A 23,564-nucleotide genomic window follows, 5' to 3' on the forward strand; every position below is an offset into this window, starting at 1 on the left:
ATGAACATATGCAAATTTTGTAAGATTAGGCTCACCATAAGTCTGCCTCCTTGATTTTTTGGATATTAATGAAGCATTTCTGCAGGAGACATGGTTAAATCTTGGAATGTGCTGACCAAACCATGCAGTTTTTATGCCAAGTTGGCTTGATGTGATTGCTGAAGGTCTACAACAAGAACACACAAAAAGAACAAAAAAAATTATAATTAAAAAAAAACTAACCAGAAACTGTAGTGATATTGGTGACTAACTGTAGCTAAAGCAAGTTTGATCCATAGCTTGTAGCTTTATACTTGTCTTTTGTGAACAGGTCGCAGGAGATAACTGGCTTGAAGTTGCAGGGTTGTGCTGCATTTTATGCTGTAGGTAGAACATTAAAATTGAACTTAAATAGAAGAATATAAATGGACACCGAAATGTGGAATGTTCCAATGAAATAAATCATTTACGATAATTCAATATGCTGAAATAAATACATTTGGAGGTATATTCATAAATTAATGCACCTATGCATAAATGGCAATCATTTTAAAGAGAATTTAACAAATTAGTAGTCCATTAACATCTTTAAATGTCAGAAAATCCATTTTCTGACATTTTTAAACTGTAGTAAAAAAAATTCATGGTTTTAGAATGTACTAATATCCACTGACACTGTGTGTCGTTAAATAAGACACTACCTTATTTGTTATTTTGCACAGGTAACAAAAGGTTTACTTAGAAAAGGTAAAGGTAATTTTATTTATATAGCATATTTTCAGCAACAAGGCAATACAAAGTGATTATAATTCAAATAAAAATCAATCAATACTTCTTTAACACATACTGAGTTCAAAATTTTAAAGATTATAAATATCTTCAAATATTTTTAATCATAATTTTAAGATAACTTAAAGCAAAAAAAAAGAAAACGAGATCGCCTCTTGGCTGACCTAACGACTATTGTTCATTGGACTCGACGTGTCCGACACGCAGTGAAGGCAGCATCAGATCCTGAAGTTTGCAGATGAAATAAGTCCAGCTGGGTCATGCTCTAGTTTTAAGTCATGGCGAAACAATACGACGTTTTGTTCAGATTGCTCCTTCTCGGAGACTCCGGTGTTGGGAAGACATGCATGCTGCGCAGGTTCACGGAAGGTGAATTTGATCCTTCGCATATTTCCACCATCGGTAAGTAGAGAAAATCCATCAGACAAGTTCTCATTGACAAACTTAACGAGTTTTCAGTCACAAAATTAACCGAATAAACACCACTGCATACCCGATAAACAACTAATTTCGAGTCATTATAATTATTTACCCTCATCTTTTCCACGTCTATGTTGAGTTTATTTCTTGACGTAAAATTACAGACTGCTTCAGGTTCTGCTGGGAATAATTTAATTTTCTAAAACCGCTCTAACACTTAAACTGTGATTAAAAAAAGAAAAGACTTTTAGATAAAGAAAGTCTACAAGAAATATTCTCATTTTTCAGTTGATGGTTTCTCAGAACAAGAAGTGGATAATGCCATTAAGACTTAATGTCTCTACTCTGCTTTTATTTGTATCTTTTCATTCATTACTCACTTGCATTAAACATGTGGCTGGCTGGACAGGCTTCCATGTGATGTGACTAGAAATGAACGATCGTTTGTAATGTGGGTCATTAGGCTGAGTTATACATGTCATGAGACGAGGATGGTGGGCTGAACTTCACACTGGATTAAACTCAGATATTTGAGCATTTCACATGAAGTCTGGGTTTTAGATCTCTACAATGCATTGCAAAAGTCTTCATACCCTTTTAACGTCTTAGAATTTGTAATGATAGTTTCATTAACTTTAATCTGTTTCTGGGGTTTTATGTGACAATCCAACACAAAGTTGTTCATTAAGGAAATGGTTCATTTCCCCCCCAGTAGAAATCGGAAAATTGTATACCACCCTGCTGCTTCCCCAACATAAAATTCGGTGCAAAGTAACGTCATTACCAAGAGTCCACTTCCAGTTTTATCTCAGCGTAAATGCAGCTGTTCTGTGTAAGCCTCAGATGTTTATTAATTAAAGAACACTAGTGAACAAACAGTCAAGACCTTTAAGACAAGGCTCTTCACTACAGCTCTTCACATATATAAAATATTAAATTAAACTGTGTGGTAGAAATCTGACAAAATGGGAAAAACTAAGTATTGTGAAAACTTTTGTAAGTCACCGTAGCTCCTGATGTCCATTTGTAACATTCACCTACTGGATTTGGGCAGCATGCGCGCTCTGCATGGCAGTTGTTACCAAAAATTAGCAGATATTAAAGTGAAATATCATGTCACAAGTAACTATGAAAGGATCCACCCTTTTCCCTTAAAAAACAGATAAAAGGTGTTTGTTATGGTTGCAGCTCGTGGGATACCGTGTTCCACTTTAATATTTATTTAATATTCCAGATGTACTGCAGAGAAACCAGCAGCTGAACTTTCAGAAAGCCAGAATACTTATTTTGAAATCACTTTAGAAGATTATAAAAAACGTTGCCCTGCCTACAGAAAACTGTAAAAATGAAGCATGGCACAATTCGAACTAAAAAAAAAACCCACTTAATCATAAAAGGTACATGAAATGCTGTTGTAATTCTTATTATGTAAAGTTCACACTACAAAGTGTTGTAGATGCTGATAACTGTGGGCAGAAGGATATCCTGTCTGTATTTCAGCGTATCTGAAGTGGACATGAAGGTTGTCAAAAAAGGGATTCCCTCTTTTGGACCAAACTTTCAGCTGTGGCCGAAGTGTAAGAACAAAGTTAATGGAGGACTGGGTACTGCCTTTGTTTTAATACAAACCAGTTATACTGCAGGTTGTGGATTTCTCAACTCCTCTCTTCATATTGTCACCTAGCAGAGACAGTGTCACCTTTTAAGTCAATTTATCTTCTTTGTTAGCACATACGTGTCTTGGAGCAACAGTTTTTTGTGACTTCACAAATTAGCTTATGTAAAGTCTCACAAAGGGCTTTTTGTTCTCCTGATTGTCAGAGGTGAGTCTTTACATGATCTTTTCTAACTCATTTGTGCAAAAACTTTAAAAGCTTAGAAACCCCGAAGGCTTAGCAAAAGAGTCATTCTCTAAAAAATTACTCCTGATCTCTTCATTCAAAATCTGTTTGTAGCACATATTTCCAAAAAATTTGCAAAAAGGTTTGTTTGTTACACATTCAAAAAGTATCCAGGTTCAGAGCAGTCACAACTTCTCAGGATAATACCCTGCATATAAGACTAACCAAAACAGACTAATTTAACACTAGGACTGCTAGGTTTTGAATTTTCAAGCTGCCAACAAAGTTTAAAAGTTTTTATAGAAATGCATGTCAATTGACTTTAGTTATATTGTGACAGTTCACAACAATTACCATCCCAAGGTACTTTTTAAGACACATAAATCCCACTTTAAATACTGAACACTGAAATTATTTCAGCTGAAAGGGTGAGACTAGCTATTAGTGGAAAGGATGTCCTAATTTTTTTAAGAAACACATATTTTTATTCATCTTTTGTTTAATTGTTTCATAAAACAAGGTTAATTTTTGTACTTAAATGTAATTAAAACACTTTGTTCCCTAAAGATAGAAAATAAAAATTCATATGTCAATATTTCTTAATAAAGACCTGAGCTTTTAGAAGAATGTTTAAAATTTTAAAATGCATTCTATTTCAGTCCTAGTTGTAAAACAATATTGCAAAATTCTGCTCATAATGTCAATTGGTAAAATATTTAAGGTAGCCCAGCTGATTACATTGATCCACTGACTGCAGCAATCCCTGAATGAGCATATGGCAACATCAGATTATAGGTTGACTACATCAAATCATTAACTTTGCAGCAATATCTCACATGGAGCATGCATCAGTATATTATTTTATTTTTTTTACATTTGTTTTTCCGTTATCAGTGACAAAATACTTTCTTCCTGTTTTCATTTTTAGGAGTTGATTTTAAAATGAAAACAATAGAGATTGATGGACTCAAGGTCCGAATACAGATCTGGTACGTTGTGGATTTTTAGTGCATAATGTATCTGAACATACAGATGCTGACAGCTGTATTGTGGAATATCCTGTTGCTTATGTGTGTTTTGTTTTATCCAGGGACACAGCAGGACAGGAACGCTATCAGACTATCACCAAGCAGTACTACAGGCGTGCCCAGGTACGAAGAAGCAGAACATAACTCATATTTATCAAACATTCCTCCATTCGTTCTTTTCTGTCTTTTTACAGGGTATCGTATTTGTGTATGACATCACAAACCTGCCCTCTTTTCAGCACATAGCTAAGTGGGCCAGTGATGTAGATGAAGTGAGTGCTCTCAGTTAACTCTGTCGCCCTTGCTGCTCTGTTCTGCATCATATTTTTGTTTTTCGTATAGTTCGCCCCAGATGATGTTCAAACCGTCTTGGTGGGAAACAAAGCTGACGAGGAGTTTGACAGACAAGTAACAAAGGACCAAGGAAAAAAGGTTGAATTTTACTATCTGTGTTTTTCTAGTTTTAAAAAGGTTGATTTGAATATGTGAAGGTGAAAGAATATTTGTCAATAGTGTTTTTCCTTTATGATGCAGCTTAACGTGTTTTTGATCAAACCAGTTGGTGAAAAATATAAATTACAGTCAACTTCTATTCTTGTGTATTTCCATCCTGATCCTCTTGACTCGCACAGCTAGCAGAAACCTATGGGATGGAGTTCTTTGAGACCAGTGCTTCCACCAGCAGCAACATCAGTGAGGTACCACTGATCCAAAATAAATCTGTTACATCGGATATGTACATACAATGCATACAATTTATGACTCTTGACCTTTTTCACATTTTGTCCTATCATAACCTGAAATTTATTAGGATTTTTACCTGCCAGATCAACACAAAGTAGTTAATAACTGTGGTTTTCAAGGAAATCAATGGTTTTCAAAAGACCTTCCAAAGAAAGATCTGAAATCTTTCATGTTGATTGGCATTAAACCATACCAATGACAAATGATTTGATGGGAGGATGGAACTTCATCCTTCCTCCCATCCAGACCCACGCTGAAGGAAAAACAGGCCCACAACATGATTCCACTACTGACATTTTTAACCATGTCATGTTATGTTTAGCATAATTTGTGGGATTAATTTTTAGTCACAGAAAAGATAGTATGTAGGTTAAAAAGTTTCATTTCTGTTTCACATGTGTTCCAATGCCGGAAACACATGCTTGATGTGTTCCCGGCATTGTTTGTCGTTAATGTAAACTGGGACTTCTTGTATTGTTTTTTGTTTTTTTTAACATTACTTAATTTCCTCATCCATTAAGACAAGGTTCCCTGACTTATAAAGACAGTGTGTGGCACTGGACTTTATTTATCGGTGCCAGAGTAAAGGAGTGTACTGCAAATTCAACACAAATTGCATTTTTCAGATTTTCATTCATAAAGTGTAAACCAAATCACATTTGCTTTATATCTTCCTCTAAATTTATGCAATACTTTGTGCTAGTCTAAACTCCCACTCAACACATTAAAGTTGATGTGACAAAATGTGAAAAAAGTTCAACATGGAAGAATACTTTTTCAAGGAATTTTATACTTTTTCACCTTTTCTTCTTGCAGTCATTCATCCGTGTGACAGAACTGGTGCTTCAAGCTCAAATGAGGTACGTGGACGACCTGTTGGGGTCTCTGGACAACTATTTGGATCGGGTCGCTCTGCGAGAAGAGAAGGGCAGCCAGGATAATGATGCTCAGAGGACTTGTGCCTGTTAAAAAATGAAGCCTGTCACTAAACCTCAGCTTGCAGCTCTAGCATATTGGATTTTATTTAACTGTTTCCCAACTCTTTAAAACACACAGACTTGTTACACAGGAAGGTGTTGGATTACTTTCACCTTTTCAAATTAAATGTCTACAGGTGCAGTAAACAGCAACTGCCAACAGAGGGCGGGTTTGGCAGAATGATTAGGGAATCTTGCTGCCAGTTTAAATTGATCCACTCATTATCTTCTCTTTCTTCAAATGCTGATTTCTGCATCATTAATTTACTGAATTGAGTGACTTTTGGACTTCTTTGTCCTTTTTTTATTAGTTGAGGAAAACTCAGAGCTAAGTTTACATCCATAGTTTTGCACTGTTGTGACATAGACAGAAGCAAAGAGGTCAGAGATTTGAATTATTAAGATCTGGAAATTAAAACCAAGTGAGGCTGTTTCATTTACTCTATGGGCTTTCTTCTTAAAGAAACCACTACTGTGCCATGCAGACAGATATTTATAAAAATGTTACTATAAGTACTTATTCTGAATACTTTTAGAAGAGCGAAACTAAAATGAGGTGCTGCTAAACACAAGGTGTTTAATGTCTCTGAAGGAGACTCAGATGTGTTATTTTAAGAAAAAAATGTTGTTTGTGGCAAAACTTTAAATAATATATGTTATCTGTAAATGTTAAGTTAAAATAAATATCCATGGCAATGTTCATGTCTAAATAAAACAAAGTGCAGTCTGAACTTTGCTGATTTTTTTATTTATTTTTTTTTCTATTAGAACTGAATGTTAGGTGTGCACGGAGTTCAGGCGGTAGCTTCATGTATATGTCATTAGATACCGACAGACACAGGTGAATGTTTAATTTTTGATGACTAAGAAAGCTGATACATGTACAAAGACATGACTAAAAGCCAAACAACACTGGTTATTAATACTGGCCTCCCAAAACTCATCCTAATTAAGATCAGTACCTTATCTTGTCAATCATATTCTTTGAATGTTTTAAACACTTTCTTTACTGCTGCTGTGTTGTATAACTTGAAACTTCTGTGTATTCTAATAGGATTTTAGAAAGCAGTCATAAATTATGAACTACAAAAAAACCTTGGTAAATATACAAAGCTGATAGAGAGATAACCCAAATGACTACAGCCTTCACTGCAAGTAAATTGGTTCTGCATAGTGTTGATTCACATTGGCTGAATCCAAATGCACATCAACCTTTTCAGGTATTTTTAATTGTAAAGTTTTTTTTGAGTACAATGTGTTCTTTTATTTCCACTTCTCAAATATGCACTACTTGTCTTTCATCAATTGGATTAAATCTCAATAGAATACATTAAACTTGTGGTTGGAAAGGCGTTTTATGTGATGTACTCATTTAGCTTTTACAGTCAGTTTCCTTCCTCTGTCTAAAACATGTATGCAGTGTATCTCACCCGGAGATCAGTTTCCTGCAGGGCTACCTGACACCTGTGAAAGGCAACTTGCTCCTCTGAGTGAGTCAGGTGGTCAGAGGTTTGGATACAGTCGGATGCCGAGTCCCAGTCTCCCTCCAGTGATACATCAAAGAAGCCAAGATGACCTTCATTGCTAAGACCTTCTATGACCTGAGGGCCACCTCGCTAGAAGGGGACTCGGTAGACTTCAATGTCTTCAGGGGACGAGTGGTCCTGATAGAGAATGTGGCCTCCCTCTGAGGCACCACCGCCCGGGACTTCAGCGAGCTGAATCAGCTGCAGAGCAAGTACCCCCATCGGCTGGTGGTCCTGGGCTTCCCTTGTAACCAGTTTGGATACCAGGTAAGTAATTCAGAAGTGAACCTTTTTATTCATTTCCTGGAAGGAAAATTTAGACATCTTCCTACAGCTAGTAGAAAAGAATTCCCAGCATATCATTGATATGTACCTTTATTTTCCCTTTTAATTTATAACATTTCCAAATATCAATATTGCTTGTTCTCTGCAGGAAAACTGTACCAATGGTGAGATTCTGCATTCACTGCAGCACGTGCGACCAGGCGGTGGCTTCAAGCCCAACTTCACCTTGTTTGAGAAGTGCGATGTCAACGGAGCAAACACACATCCAGTCTTTGCCTATCTCAAATTCAAACTCCCTTATCCCGAAGATGACCCAAGTTCCCTCATGCAGGATCCCAGATTTCTTGTTTGGAGTCCAGTTAGCAGGGCGGACGTCTCCTGGAACTTTGAGAAATTCCTTATCGGGCCAGAGGGAGAGCCCTTTAAGAGATACAGCAGGAATTTTCCAACTATTGACGTAGAGCCTGACATCCAAAGGCTGCTAAGATTAACAAAGACCTAAGAATAGTATCCACTTCCTAATGGCATTTCATTCATTACTGTCAAAGCTGACATGATGACCTTCACACTTTTAAGCCTTAATAAATGAGGGTGATATTCTAAAACGTTTGCAGAATATCACCTGAAGTCAAATAAGTGCTTAAAATTAGTGGATGTTATTTTCATTTTTCAGTGATTTTTTTTCTTCAAATGACAGTGTTTTAAAGAATATGAAAACTTATTCTGTAAGTTTTGTTTCTTGTCTTTCATAAAAGCTACCAGCAGATGGTGCTACCCAACAAATCATGCAGATAGAAACTCCAGTCATGCTTTTATGAATTGGCATTCCAAGCACAATCAAGAATGCACATAAATAAAATCTTGAAACTCATATTTGTCTTCCATTGAGGTGTTTTATTATTTCATTCATGTTTAATACAAATTCCAAATAACATCTGCTCCTCAAAGCAAAGCTCACCGTAAAGTGGTTGAAAATTCCAAAAATAATGATTCTTGAAATGTGGCAGAAGGAATCTGGAATTGTCTTCAGGACCTTTTAAAATAACCAACAGGATATGCATCAGCATTACGTGGTAGCCTGTGGGCAGCCAATTACTTAAGCTACATTTCCAAGTAAAATTTGCTGATACAAGTAAACCGGGCAGCTGCAGGAATGCATTACTGCCACATTGCTTCCTAAAGAAGAGCCCTGAATCAGTCATTTAAGCATTGGCATTGCTCTGGTGTGATAAGCTCTCATCCAGCTTTGGTTTTCCATGTAAGGAGGGCTTTGTTTGGAGGGTCCGCAGATTAACGCTGGATTTTCTGGACATCCGCTCACATTCACATCAGTTCATGATGTCAGAGCTACCCTCAGCACAGGCCAAGCAGCGTCCTGATGGGTTTTGCATTGGATGCACTGGTGTCAAACACTCAGGTTCGTAAGGCTCCACAGCTTTTATTCCTGCTTGTGTTGGCTCCAACTGTTAAAAGCTCTGTCACTGTTTTTGCACTTTCACAAATCACATTACAGTAATGTTTTGCCATGATGCATACTGACATGTAATTAATACATTAATGGATATTACTACATCTCTGAACATGCTGATGACACACAACTTTACATTTCTATGTGACCATTTGACAACAGTCAAATTCAAACACCAATTCATTGTTTTAATAATTTTAATGGGCGGAGCAGTTAGAATTTCCTCCATGGTAAGGCAGAGAAGACAAAAGTGTTCAGTCCTTATTCAGTCCTTAATTAATAAACATGAATGACATAATAAAACACCTCAATGGAAGACAATTAAGTCCTTAATTAAGAAATGTCCCCATGTTTATATTTTAGAAAATTTAATTAATTGCATGTAAACAACAAAAAATAAGTTGGTTTTACCCATTAAACAAAAAATAAATACAAAAATGTATCAAGGGATCCCTATCATGTGATTTTTTTTAGCGTGATTTTTTTTCTCTCCTACAGGTGGTCCCGTATTTTCCTCAACCAACCTCTAATTAATACACAGTTGTTGGTGGATTCTATGATGGTGAGATGGTCCAGTCCTGCTGAAGAATAGTTTTATCTAACCATGACACATGTTTTGTTTTTCTTTCTATTTTTGTTTGTTTGTTTGTTTGTTTATTTAGGCCAGCATGTCCTCTGCTCTGGTGTCTAAATAATTAAATTTTTATATATCAGAAGTCCCGGTATTATTGCAGGTGCTAATTTGACAGGAAAACTCTTATTTTGACAATATCTTAAAGAGAATGGCGAACTATTTAAAAATAGACTTTATATAAGAGCTAGCAATCTGAATCCCCTACAATAACTAGCTGTATTGAAGAGTCTTCTCTTTAGCCTCGTGAAGTCTGAATGCCCTGCTGATTATCTAATTTTTGTGTCGTGTGTTTTCCAATCACTGTGTTTTTCCAAATACAGAGTGAGAACTCTCTCTTCTGACTTTCACGTTTCTTTTTTTGTTTGTCTACTCTCTACAGGTGAGCTCTGTTGCCACGGCAACGCTTTGCATTGTTCCCCCACCATGCCTTCTCGCGAGACTCCCGGGGTAGAGAGGGAGGTGAGGGGAGGCAGAGCCTGAATGATCTCATCCCTTCAGCAGCTGCATACCGCAACGAGGCAAAGCCGTAACTTTCTATCAAACTTCCAAGTTGCCTTTCGGAAGAACACTGAGGGACATTTTTTGGACTGAGCCCGAAGCGAACACGTTTCTTGTAGAGGTGAGGAGGCGTCCACCGCTTAGTTTTTGTGAGGGACTAAAACAGCAGCACCTTACGAATACAGACAAAAGGAGGAAAACCGCGTTGTGTGACATCCAAAAAGGAGAAAAGGTGAGTCGGGAACGTGGTGCTGGTCATGTGCGAGCGCACTAACATCTGTCGGCTGTATGTGTGTATAAAGAAAACACATATCTTTATGTTTTCAGTGCGCAATCAGTGCCAGTGGTGTCTTTTTTAACTAATGGTGGTGAGACTCGTCTATGTCACTGCTGTTGTCAAAATTGCGAATGTCAAGGACGCTGTTTGTCACACACAGGTGGTATTTTGCATGCTACTCAATTAAAAACAGCGTATAACATAAACAAATGAATGTGTCACCACCTGACTTATTTTCGAGTGACTTACCCCAGAGACACCAAGTGATTTCCTTTCCTTTCCACGTCTGTTTAACCCTGAGCTGTCCCCAGCCGTGTCCATCTGCCTGAACACCAGGGTGATTTGAAGTCACTAAATGATCTGTTTAATAACAAATTTAACAAAGCCGGCCTAGATGACTGCAGTTCAGGCAGAATGAAACGGCAGTCAACATGAGGTGAAGCAAACTCTGGGTTTTAAATTGGTTTTGATAAAGCTTTTTAAAGTTGAGTGCAAAGTGGTGGTATTGAAAATAGGGCAGGTGGTTCTCCACTCAGAGCGGCATGGTATGGGTGGGTGCCATTTGTAAAACAAAAAGTTATCACGAGAGTAAAAAGTTTTTATTTTTGCTTAACTGTAGTGACCCACTGTTTTGCACATAAGAAATATGTCTGCTTTATGACTGGGTAATAACACTTTTTGTCTGATGATTCTCAACTTCTAAGTAGATAATAAATCAAAACACTATTAAGCTTCTTTTTTACATGTTTCATTCGATCATTTGTACTATAAAATCAGAAATACTTAAAAGGCGTAGCTGAGTGGTTTATAAAATAATTTTTGGAAAACACAAGACCAGAAGACATGTGATACCCTGGTGACCTGTCCAGTGTGCACAGACTCTCATCCAGTGACTGCTGGAAATGAGCACCATATCCCCTTTTAACCTGCATGGACGAGTTGGTATAAACAATGAATGGATGAAAGACTAGAAGGCATCAATATTTTTATTTTTATTTTTAATGCTTCCCTTAAGATACATTATAAAACATTGTTAGTTCCCCCCCCCCCCCCCAACACACACACACATTTAAGTAAAAAATATTTTGAATAAATACCAAGAGCTCTATTCATAATAACTTTTTTTACTTAAATACTAGAACAATTTGTGTTTAACTTGGCTTTAGTCAGGTGGAAAAATAGGGAAGCCTTGGACTTTAGCTTTGGGCTAGGATCAAGGACTTTTAGCATTCCCCATAGGCTTAGCTGACCTGCAGTAGCGGGCATGACTGATCACAGAGCTACTCTGCCATCTTTACTGCTGAGTCTAATCTCACACTAGACTGCTCCTTTTACTTTTGATCTTATTCCTTCCTGCAGAGGATAAATCTAAGGCAAATGCAGCAGATTTATTGTGTGAGGGGAGGAAAGAATGCTCCCTCTGTGTTGCTACACAGGCCTAAAATGGCTCATTTGAGGTCCTGAGTCTAATTTCAGTAACAGCAGGTTACAAAAAAAACACACACATCAGTCCAAAGAAATTTTCGAGCAAATTCTGCTCCTTGTGGAGGCTAGAAATACCAGCTTTCATGTTTTCCGCCTGCATAAATACTCCTTGTTCTTATTTATTATTAAGAATAATGTTTTTTTTTTTCTATTTTAAAGTGGCAACAATCAGCCTTTTGTTTTTTTTTTTTGGCTGTTTGCAATGTCTGCTTTTCATTTCTGATTATTATGATTTTGGATTATACAGATAAGATAAAACATTATCTTTAAATCCTTTGATGGAGGATGTAATTTTTATTCCATCAAAAAATTAAGAAATTATGTCATCTCCATTTCTTCATTAAAGCATTATGTTATGCCTCCCTGTTTGCTTCTTGTTTTTCACATTGCCTCTTGAGTCTGTGCAACACATATTCACAGAAGTATGTTTCCTGTTGTCAAGTTGGGCTTATGTTTTCATTGTCTCCCGTGTATCGACTCGAAGAGAGTAGCTTGAGCAAAGATAAAAGGAAACATCCATTGGAGCTTTGTGCTGCTTTTTAATTTGCCACTTAAAATGCTTGGGTTGCAGCTATTTAAATTAACTGTTTACATTTCATAACCTACCGGGGGATCCTTCCTTCTTGCACAGATTCAGAGTTTTTGATGTTGCATCCTGGGAAAGTGCAGCCGAGTCTAACTTGTTGCTGTTACACTTAAACCCTCCTTCACCTGCTTGTGAAAAATCAGACACTGAACAAGGATGAAAACGGATCTTGGGACGTTTTTAGGAATGGTCTTGGTATATACCACTGCATCAATTTTAGGCATGAATTATAGCATTATCTAATAACTTTTCTTCAAAACATAATAACTATGAATATTGCTACTGCTGTTAAAGTGAATCCTAAAGTAGGATATAATTAAAAAGTTAATTATTTTAGTAAGAGGGTTGAAAAAAAAAATAATAAAATGATATAATATAGTTGTAGAATTTATTTGTTCACTTTTTCCTTCCACGCAACTTTCTTAGCAATGCCCTTTTTATGATTTACCTTGAGTCAGTTTCTGTCTGCTGAACAAATGTCAAGTCTGTAGTCTTCCCTATAAGAAGACTGTAAGTCTTCCTATAGGGAAGACAAGAAGTCTTGCTATATATTCCTATATATGATTTTTATAACATTTCTGTTATAAAAATCCTATTCTGAGAAACTATACTTTAGTTTTAACTGTAAGGTATAGTCAGCAGAATTACAAAATGCTTGAAATATTTTACTCTGTGTTGAATATATGCATGAGTTTCATGTTTGAATCAAATTACTAAAATAAAAACAATTTTTTGATTATAGATATTTTTTTTCATTTCAGATGCACCATTGCAGCTGTAATAATGTTAGGTTATTTTGATTTTACTACATGCATTTAAGCAAAAAATATAAGGTAAACATCTGCTAAATTTAGTTGTAGTTTTCAAGTGGTTATTAAACATAGTATACATTTCACTGTAAAAGGTACAATAATAAAATGTTATTGGCTTGATAATTAGTTGGACTACCTACTCGGATCTTATTTCTTCGTAGAATATATCCAACAAGGTGTCAGATATATTCCTGAGATTTCCTTTATTAACATGACTCTTCCATCTGCAACACTTCCTGCAGGTGTTGCATATGGAGCTGCACCACTTTGATGCTCTTTGTTAATGCATCACAAAAGTGCTCGATTAGACTGTCATTGAGTGATTATTGGAGTGCAGTGTTATGTTCCAGAATCCAGTTTGATATTATTGGAGCTTAGTGACATGGTGCATTTTCCAGATGGAAGAAGCCTTCACAAGACTTGTACACTGTTCATAACTGGATGGACATGGTCAACAATAATATTTGGGAAGGGCATGGAATTAAAAGAATGCTTACTTGGTAGCTAGAGGCCCAAAGCCTTCTAAGAATATAATTACCTGCCACCGCCAGCGCAATCCTTTAAGACAAGGCAGGTTCTAACCAGGGTTTCGTGTTGTTTACACAAAATTTTAACCATCTGAATATAGTTGAAATCAAGACTTTTGGATGATTGGGTTGAACTTCAGCAAGTCATCTTCAGAACTTCTTGATGCATTACTGAATTGACAATACGTCTTAACAAACAATTACACAGCTCTATCTAATAAAGTGGTTGGTGAGTGTAGTTTCCCAGTGTTATTCTAAAAACAGTGGTACTCTTTTAGCTTTCACACAATGACTGCCAGTATTTTTAACCACCAGAAAATGTAATGTCTCTCTGGTAAGGAACAGTTTGATCTGCTTTCACACACCTGACTTTCACTTCACAGCAGAGGCAGAGGAGGGGAATCCTGTTAAACGTTAGACTTTTGAAAACCTTGGTGTAGCTTGATACTGGTAATTGGCTATTGCAATGTTGTGACATATTGCCGTTGACAATTAGTCATTTATTCCTGAATTTTGACATGAGCTTGAGAAACAGCTTTCAGAATTCTATGTTGATATTATAAAAAAAAAAAAAAGGGGAACCTCCATAAACTCCACCAATGATGTGTCATATATTAGTCAGCTAGTAGTCAGAGGTCAAATGGCTCAATGGTGATGGGTGGTGTTTGCTATTATTTTACTGGTGGCTGTGGGGGCCGACGAGGTTGACCGTAATGAGGTGTGACCCTGAATCCTCATTTCCTGCTCACTAAACAGTTGTGGAAAGCTCCGTCTTTGTCTGGGTCAGATGATCCACTGTACGTTTGCTAATGGGGGGGAAAGTGGAGGGCTCGGGGCCTACAATGGTGATGATGTAATCTCTTTTTTTGTTTTAGTCCTCTGCCATGGAGTTAATGCAAACAGACAAAGGAAAATTCCCCTGTACTCGTCACCCCCACCTGTCACACTGCTTAGGGAATTGCAACCTCACCAAAATAGTCCATCATTTCAAACCTTATAATTATCTCTGCAGGAGATGCCGAGTGAAGCCGTTTCAACAGGGAGCCAGGTATAGAAAGCTGCTTTTCATCATGATTTGTTTCTGCGTCTTCATTCGTTGGCCTGTTATTTACATGTTTCTGAACTAAAACAACCTCTACGCAACTGGTTTCCCTCATCCTGCTTCCAGATTCCAAGCCCCGACCAAAACCCACAGTATTGCAGAGATCAGACGCTGAGAAATTCCCCTGCTTCGCTCCCATCAAACCTCATAGGGGCTGAAAATAGTACAACGTGGAACACAGAATCAGAAACAGAGACAAGAAACTAATCATAATAATGGTATTGCACAAAAAGTGTTCCATAATGAAAACTGGGATTGTGATGGTGATGATGTGTTGCTGCAGGCTATCTCCGCCACCACACTATAATGACGTGCTCGACATTGTCTCGACATGTCTGCCAGTTGCTTCACTGTCTCCCCTTTTTGCCCTGTGCACTTTCTCTGGAAGGGGATTACAGAACTCCACTCTGAAAGGAATCAAAACATCAAGCTGAGCTGCAAGCCCACGCCTCATGTCGAGCCTGTGTGGGCAGCTTTGGAAAATAATTCCGACATACAAAAACGCAGAGAGAGGGGAGATTTTGCCGCTGCCCCCACCTCCTTTCTCTTTCCTGCAGACAGAAATCTGAGAAGCAAAGAGGAGCGCAGAAATTTTTGGTTTTGGCTGATCTAAAAGCAGCTCTCTCAACACATAAGCAGGTCTGTTCAGCTCTTCCTCATTCCTCTTAATGTTTACAACAGTATCATTACTCTCAGAAGCAACTTAGATCATGTGTTGTGTGTTAAAGGTGGAATGTGACCAAATCAACACACAGCAATAGGTTATCTCCTATAATATTTAAAAGTAGAGTTCTAGGAATGTTCTGATCAAAAGAGAGAGTGGCTTACTTTCCTGTGCTAAACTAGAATAATCCTTCATCAGATTGCTCCAGAGCTCCACAATCCTTTGCTTTGGAACTCGGGAATTAATTTCCACCCTGTGGACTCCTGCTTTGCACTTAATAAATCTCAGAGGGAAGATTCAGACTATGCTTAAGCAAATGTTGATTAAATGTCTGTTTGAAAAAAATATGTTTGAGGTTCACTGAGTGATGTAGCTTTATTATGTTAGTCATTCTGTGCAGAAATTTATGTTGCAAAACTGTTCACACTATTTCAACTTATTTACATGTCACAATGGCAAACTTCAATGTATTGTATCTGAGTTTTTAAGTGATAGACTAACAAAGCAATGCACTAAAGTGAATGTAAAGAAAATAATGCAAGGCTTTCAGAACTTTTTAGAAAGAAATATACATTTTACCCGCTTTGTGTCAGTATTTTCTCATAACAACTTTGGCTGCAAATACAGCTAAAAGTTTATTGGTTACAGTTTTTCTTTGCCAAATAGCTTGGTTAATCAATTTGTCTGATCTAAATCATTCTTTTGTAGATCTGGCTGTATGTTTAGGGAAGCTGTTCTGCTGGAATATGTGAGTCTGTCCTGTTTAAGTGACTTGAAGCCTCTGTAGGCAGGAGGATCACCTTGTGTGATTATTGGTTAATTAATCCAGCATTTTTGGTCTTGACCTAAAGTCTCTGGCTGTAAACTTGAATTAGTGGTCTATCATTGGTCTGTGTGACAAAGAGAGTGACCACCAACTTTATCGCCCTCATAAGTAAAGGCAAATATCAGTCAGTATTTGAAATTGTCTTGAACTTTTGTTCAGTGCAGCTGCAACAGAACTTTGTTTTTTTTCTCGTCTCTTTCCCAGCTGTGTTTCCTTTTCCTCATCCTCTTTTTCCTCTATTTGCCACCTGACTGTAATGGTCAGAGCAGTAAGATCTGCTCCTTCATGTCTATTCATTGTTAGACAGATCTTTCTGAAACATTTCCGCTGTAGGAAAAAAAGATTATTAGTTGAAACTCACAATTTCCATTGTACAGTGTAACATGAGTTAGTATCAAGCATCTGGCTGCTGTAATGATTTAATATTTCCTACCTCAAACAGTGTAATGTGTTTAAGTTCTGGACAATTTTTGAAATCGCACAATATGCGCTTAAAAACTTCTTTCTGCTATTGCTTTGTATTTTGCTCCATCCTTCTTCCCATCAATTCTAAATAGATTTTTTGTCCCTGCTGAAGTATAGCATCCCCAGAGTATAATGCTTCCAGCACCATTTGTTATTGTGGGGATGGTGTTCAAGGTCATGTGCAATGTTGGTTTTTGACTACAAATACCAAAATATTTAACTTTGGTGGTCAGAAGACCACAGCTTTATCCTTTATCCTCACCTGTTTGCAGTGCCCACTTCTCCTCATGATGCTTGTTTAGCTTTGCTTTCTAACAAATGTCTCAGACCTTCAAAAATAGCTGCTTCTATACTCAGATCAAATGTCAAGTTGATTTTAATAGCAGTTCAAAGTGCCTTACATGATAAAAAAAACATAACGCAATGAACAAACAAAATAGAATAATTATAATGCAGCAGCAAAATAAAAAGAGGTAATAAAAAGTTATGTTAACCAGAATACATCAATGTTCCGGTTATTATGAATTAAAGGCAGCTCTAAGCAAGTGGATTTTAGCCCTGATATAAAGGAACTCAGTGTCTCATCAGTTTTGTAATTTTCTGGAAGTTTCTTCCAGATTAAAGGAGCATAAAAACTGAATGCAGCTTCTTGTTGGGTTCAGATTCTGGGGATTCAGAGTAGACATGAACCAGAAGGCTTCCCTGTGAAAACACTGTTACAGTAATCAATTTGACTAAAGATAAACGCATGGATGAGTTTCTCAATATCTTGTTGGGACATTAGTCCTTAGTCCTGGACATATTCTTTAGGCAGTAGAAGGTTGACTTTGTAATTGACACATCATGCGTACTGTGTAGTATTTGTTTGACTAGCCTGTTGGCAGTACTGTTTTTCTATAGACCTAGAGGGTTGAATACAAATGAGTGCCACTATTTGTTCTCTTGTATGAATAATTTTCTTTCCACTTTAATACTATGTGCTACTTTGTGTTAATCTGTGGTTGCAGATTAACACAAAGTGTGAAAAGTTCACAGCATGTGAATACTTTTGCAAGGTGCTATATGTGTACCATGTATAACACGGCTGTATGACAGACGAGTTGCGCCACAGTCCCTTTTTTCCATGTTTCTTCAGGTGAAAAGGACAGAGAGTTGGATCATAACAATCATGGCTGCCATTCCAGCTTTTCCTCTTTTACTGTCTGTTTCCTGTTTCATTGATGTATTCCTGGTTACTCGGTCTAGCTTTTTTCCTTCACAAGTAGCACAAGTGAAACCACATGCTACACATTGCTAAAATTCCCCTTCTCTGCTTTTTTCCCCCTTTTTTTAGCAACAGTTCCACAGAACTACTGCTTAGTTCAGCTGTTACCATCACTGTTGCTGGGAGGAGATGAGGTAGAGTCGTGCCGGTGTTTATATGGCTCTCGCGCTTGACTTGAATGCTGATTAGCTGGGAGTCACCATCGGCTGCTAGCAGATATTTAGAAAGGAAGGCTGTACCTGTATGCATTTTGGTCATTTCTTTGTCTCATTTGCAACAGAACCTAAATCAGGTGTGAAATAGCAGCAACCGTAACCAAAGAAACACTTTGCAAACAAGGGGCCATGAAAAGCCTCCTCTGATATATGAAGTAGTCCTGATTAATTCCATTTCAGTAGATAACGCAGATGGAGATGTTTTAATTGCTAATTAGATTGTCTTTGGGGTTTTGAGTGTTGGTGGAAGTATTTAAATTAGCTGTGTCTGCTGCTTTAAATGGAATGGAACTGGTTTGAAAGCATAATAAAACGCAGTTGCAGGGCTGGTTGTTGAGTTCAGCACCAGCAGTGACATGCTGTGCAGGTTTGCTCTACGATTCTCTGGCATGTCGTGATTTAGCAGGGCACCACAGTTATGCAACACTAGCTGACTTATTCGACTCTGTATGAATTGATTAATTCTGCGACCTGCCTGTTTATAATTGGACTGGAAGTGCACTCAGCTGTGCTCTGGACACGTGCCAGAATCAATGACTGGAAACTGTTTACGTGTGTAACTTTGCAACGCTTTTCTTGTAGTTAGATTTTGGGCCCACACTTCAGGATTTTACAGCTTGAGAATAGTACATTAGGGACATGTTGTTCCTCACCAATAGAAGAGATAGCTGTGGAAAATCTATACTTTCATATGTGAGAAGTCAGTCTGCCTTGTGAGCTGTAAGGGATGACAGACAATCCATTTTCTCCAGAGACATTAGAAATACCCCTGAGATTTTCTGCCCAGATGATGATAAAAAGCCTTCCTTTGGTTCTTCCTCTGTTGTTAAAATGCCTACCTGGCAAAATCCTTACCTTATTACCTTGCAAGCCCAAATGTGCTTGCACATCTTGTTTACTGAGCACATGGTTAATATCTGGTGACCACAAAGGAAGTGTTTGCCCAGTGTGAGGGGGATATTAAACAAGCTTCCAACTCAGTTCATCTTGTCATTAACTTGGAGCTTATTTCTTTCCCAAGCATCAAACGCTAGCCTGCAGTGAAGCTGTACATTTTAAACATTTCCCCATCATCAGTCAATGTAGTCTAATGAATTGATGTGCTTCGCCTTGATTGCTGCAGAGATATCTGTGTGGGCCGAGCAGCTGCTGATCGATCAGAAGATCAGCTTGATTGATGAAAATGAACTACCAGGCATGGGCAGAGCAGCTTATGACAGATTTGATTACATCCTCTGCAGACCGTGTAAATAGCTTGTGGTCAGTGCTGCTGGTACTGCGGTGGAGCTCAGGTTTCATCTATTTACTTACAGAGTCCTTACCTTCTTTAATCTGTGTGGTCAAACCACCTTACCTTCCAAAGGATCACTTTTCCACAGATATGTGAAAATGCCAAACACTCACATACACATTTTTTCTATACATTTGGTGAATGTTTGCTGTAAGCTTCACTGTAGATTTTGAGTAGTTCGTTGGATTTTTAGACCAACACAAAAATCTGGTTTTCTACATTTTTTTGCCAGAGAAAATTCTTTGAAGTGTGGCATGTACTTGTAGTCAGCCCCCGGCCTGACTGAGGCAATCCCTCTTAACACACCACGGCTTTCTTTAAGCAGTGACATTCTTCTTTTAACTCTTTAATTAAGGTCAGTTTTGTAGAGTTCATGGCTAATAGTTTTGCTCTTGGTGGATCATCCAACCTGAGCTTTGGATACCTGCAGCTCCTCCTGGGTTACTATAGGCGTCTTCCTTTTTTTTTGTCAATAGTGCCGTTTTTGTGTAGGTGCACTCTGAGAGTGCAATAATAGAGAAGGCAAATAAAGATTACTCTTTCATAATTGTCTGTGAATAAAGATTGCTCTTTCATAGGTTTCTGTGAATAGCTTGTTTATTATCTGTGTAATCAGAGTTGTGAGAGAACAGGACAGTGACTTTCAAACATCACAGATATTTGTCAAATTGACACATCTGCTGTGGGAATCTGACAGCCTGCTGTTAGTTGACCCTACAGCTCATAAACAAAAAGATGGCATTTCAAATATTTTTATAAAGCTTCCTGAAAACTCTGAAGCATCTTTTTCAGGTTTACGATTACTTGATCAAAGTCTTGCTCTCTCTCGCTGTCTGGCAGCCTGCATAAACTGCAGACACATTGTCGAAAGGTTTCCTTTTAAAAAACTTCTTCTATCTCTCAGCTTTGACTTGCATCATTTTTAAACGCCTCACTGTCTAACTGATTAAGACTTCAGAGTTACTTTTCTATTTCCTCTTTATAATCCTTGTTTAGAACTTAAATGACAAACTCTACTTAATGCCTACTTTTTATTTTTATTTTTGTCACAACCAATGCTAGCAATTAACATTTAAAGATGCCCTGGATTACTGTAGGATTTTTCTTTGCATTAAATGAATAGAATTCAGCTAATGTGTCATCAGGGATGTATTTAATATTAGCAAAGTGCTGCTTTTGTAGATGACAGTTTTGCTTCTGTCTGCACAACATGGTTTGAAAAATAAAATGTTTTTATCTTGTCTCTACAAAGAGATGCACATGGAATATCCTTAAAAAGTTTTTACTTATTAGCTATATTATTTTCTTTCTAACTGTAGCCACATAGGTTTGATACAAGAGTCTGAAGGTAAATAAGAATTCATATTTTCCATATACCCTCCAAAGTTCTTGTGTAGCCCTTAAATAGATTCTCCTACATGCTGACTTTTGCTTTCTGTTTCAAGTAATCTTGCTCTTGAGACATCATGGCACCAATTCCGGGCAGGAGTGTGTCAGAGGATGAGAAACACTGAGACTATATGTGGCTTCTGTTTGTAGAAATGGATATAATTTCTCCACTCTGCCAGTCAGTCCTGTTTGGATAGGGTATCTTTGTAAGATACCCTATCCAAGGTTTGTAAGGTATCAAGCCCTCCATCTTATTAGCTCACTGCAAATATTCCTTATTTATGACACTTTTGGATATTTATGACTTAGATCTTGCTTTCTAAAGCTGTATTCACACGCGCACTGCAACTTTGGATATTCTTTTGGCCCTGTTCCATTTAGAGCTGCACAAAGGAATGCAAATCTATGCAATTTCCCCTGTAAACTTTTTGCTGATATTTTTTTTTTGCAAGGCTTCAAAACAAGAACATGAATCAATGAAGCAGTTATTGTTCAAGATTGTTTACATTGAGCAAGCTGATGTGCTAATGGGATAGTTTCCCATGCTGCTTTCATTGTAAATGCCTTCAAGCATATATGATGCTGATATAAAAAGATTTTTACAACTACATCAGGAACAAGGGAGACTAAGTTAAATGTATTATTTATACATTCTTTGAATAATCTTCATTCATACATTGGCTTGCTAAAATATTTAAATAAACGTAACTTTTTTCGCTAACTATAGGAATTTCATGCCACGGTCTAGCAGTCATGCATATATTCAGCAAACAGTAACATCCAATATCCAACACCGACTTCATACATTCAAATCCCAATGATATAATTAACATTTTATTTATTTTCCTCATGTTGTCTTTGTTCCTGACTGAATGATAATAATTTAGCTCCTCTACTCTGCTGTTGCAGATGATGATGTGCCATTGGTCCAGTGGAGCAGTCACAGTCAGTCTGTGCATATATACATGCATGAGACACTCCAGCAACACTGTGGGCTCACACTGATTTGTTTATTCTCAAGTCTCTCTGATTGTAGAGTGAAGTAATAGCTAGTTATAAACTGTTTGCTGGTCCACCCCTGGCTGAGTCCCACCCCCCCTTAAAGTGGAGAGGCTAAATTACAGACAGCAAGAACACAAACTATTCACTCAGCCCCCTTTCTGTACATAAATGCTGTTAATTACACTGCTGCTACTCTCACATCCTTCCATTTAAATTCACAATTGCTTCAAACTGTCTCATCCCAACACTTTGACTGAGAACTTGTGTTAGCTTCATGCTGAGCTGCGAGTAGTTGTTTGGTAACAAATGAGTTCACTCCTTTTTAGGAGGGGCCATTGTTGCTAAGGCAATTAAAGGAAACGTGTCACCGTCTAAGCCCACATGGCACTGTTTAACAAGGCACCTTGTAGGGAAATGTTCACTGCATACATGCCATTGTTGAGATTTAGTCCAAAAGACTTGCAGTAATTGCTGCAAAATGCTGTTCTACGTGGTTCAGTGGGACCTGGGGGTGTTGAGACACTGAACACAATTACACTCCAGACTTTTCAGATTTGTATTTGTAAAAATAAAAACAAAAAAATATGTGAAAACCATGTACCTGTTTCCTTCCTGGCCTATCTCTTAAAAGCCCAATAAAAATAATTTCAGATTTGCAACTGTAACGTGAAAAGGTTCAAAGTATGAATACATTTGCATGGCATTGTTTGACTACTGGGTTGTGTATTTATTAACTGCAGAGAATCTTGTTATGGGTTGCAGTTGGTAATATGAACTTTGAGCTTTATGGCTAGATTTGGGTAATATATGTGAAATAGTTTTATGGAACCACCTACACACAGAACCCCTATTAAAGCTACTGAACACTGAACCTGCTAATAATCAACCTGCAACCTATGACTAAAATAGGAAAATGTCTGATCATAACTCAGAAAGATCTGTGTGATTACAATCATTATGTTGGTTTAGAATAACTAAGATCTTGAAGTACCGGTAAGCTGAAACATATTGTTGATTAATCTTTATTAATAGTAATCTTTATAACCCCCTTACTCAGTGCAAACAGTGAGGCAAGAGTTTCATTTCTGTTCCTCTTAGTGCTCATGAGCAAACTAACTGGCTAACTAAAATCAGCTAAAATACCTTGAATTGTTGTTTGAATGGCAACAATTTAAGGTATTTAAATAAAATTGTTTTCAGGAATAATTTAAGGCATTTATATTGTTGCCATTCCTAAGTTGTTATAGGAATAGCTAAGTCTGCCACACTACACCAGGTAAACTCTATTTAATGCCTTATGGCAGGGAAAACAGATGTTACCATTGCAATTAACACTAACATAAATAACAAATCTCTTGGAAAAAATATAACTTGGATATTGCTTTTGTTGTTCTTTGCATGCACTTTTTTATGTTATCCACTATTGGTATTTAGTAGAATCTGAGACAACCAAATAGATTTGTTTTCATT

General features: G+C 37.4%; 3 protein-coding genes across 8 annotated transcripts in view; all 3 read left to right on the plus strand.

Moving 5' to 3' along the window:
• Positions 1 to 961: 961 nt before the first annotated feature.
• Positions 962 to 7,127, plus strand: LOC114133732 (ras-related protein Rab-15-like). Of its 2 annotated transcripts, none has more exons than XM_027999779.1 (7): positions 962 to 1,170; positions 3,958 to 4,018; positions 4,120 to 4,180; positions 4,297 to 4,329; positions 4,400 to 4,489; positions 4,690 to 4,755; positions 5,618 to 7,127. In XM_027999779.1, exons 1-7 carry the CDS (start codon positions 1,047 to 1,049, stop codon positions 5,768 to 5,770), a joined length of 588 nt encoding a protein of 195 aa, XP_027855580.1. In that variant the 5' UTR covers positions 962 to 1,046; the 3' UTR covers positions 5,771 to 7,127. The 2 variants fall into 2 exon arrangements, with proteins under 2 accessions (XP_027855580.1, XP_027855579.1); XM_027999778.1 differs by having other exon boundaries at positions 963 to 1,170; positions 4,252 to 4,329.
• Positions 7,128 to 7,240: 113 nt separating this feature from the next.
• gpx2 (glutathione peroxidase 2) lies at positions 7,241 to 8,460 on the plus strand. The gene is made up of 2 exons (XM_027999780.1): positions 7,241 to 7,571; positions 7,738 to 8,460. Exons 1-2 carry the CDS (start codon positions 7,350 to 7,352, stop codon positions 8,089 to 8,091), a joined length of 576 nt encoding a protein of 191 aa, XP_027855581.1. The 5' UTR covers positions 7,241 to 7,349; the 3' UTR covers positions 8,092 to 8,460.
• Positions 8,461 to 10,150: 1,690 nt separating this feature from the next.
• The window catches only part of LOC114134138 (signal-induced proliferation-associated 1-like protein 1), a 41,174-nt gene continuing 27,760 nt past the window's right edge, over positions 10,151 to 23,564 (plus strand). The window contains exon 1 of one of the 5 annotated variants that reach the window (XM_028000484.1): positions 10,151 to 10,421. The gene's annotated coding sequence lies outside the window, so the exon portion shown is untranslated. Of the gene's footprint in view, positions 10,444 to 15,376; positions 15,618 to 23,564 lie in introns of those variants that run through there. The other 4 variants (XM_028000483.1, XM_028000480.1, XM_028000481.1 and 1 more) reach the window with 4 other exon arrangements.

The sequence above is a fragment of the Xiphophorus couchianus genome, chromosome 19 (genome assembly GCF_001444195.1).
Source record: "Xiphophorus couchianus chromosome 19, X_couchianus-1.0, whole genome shotgun sequence".
Lineage (NCBI taxonomy): Eukaryota > Metazoa > Chordata > Actinopteri > Cyprinodontiformes > Poeciliidae > Xiphophorus > Xiphophorus couchianus.

Excerpts from the sequence above, each read along its gene's own strand:
- LOC114133732 (XM_027999778.1), top strand. The coding sequence starts at position 1,047 with ATGGCGAAACAATACGACGTTTTGTTCAGATTGCTCCTTCTCGGAGAC. Across the intron at positions 1,171-3,957 it reads TTCGCATATTTCCACCATCG|GAGTTGATTTTAAAATGAAA; the intron begins GTAAGTAGAGAA and ends TTTCATTTTTAG. Across the intron at positions 4,330-4,399 it reads GGGCCAGTGATGTAGATGAA|TTCGCCCCAGATGATGTTCA; the intron begins GTGAGTGCTCTC and ends TTTTTCGTATAG.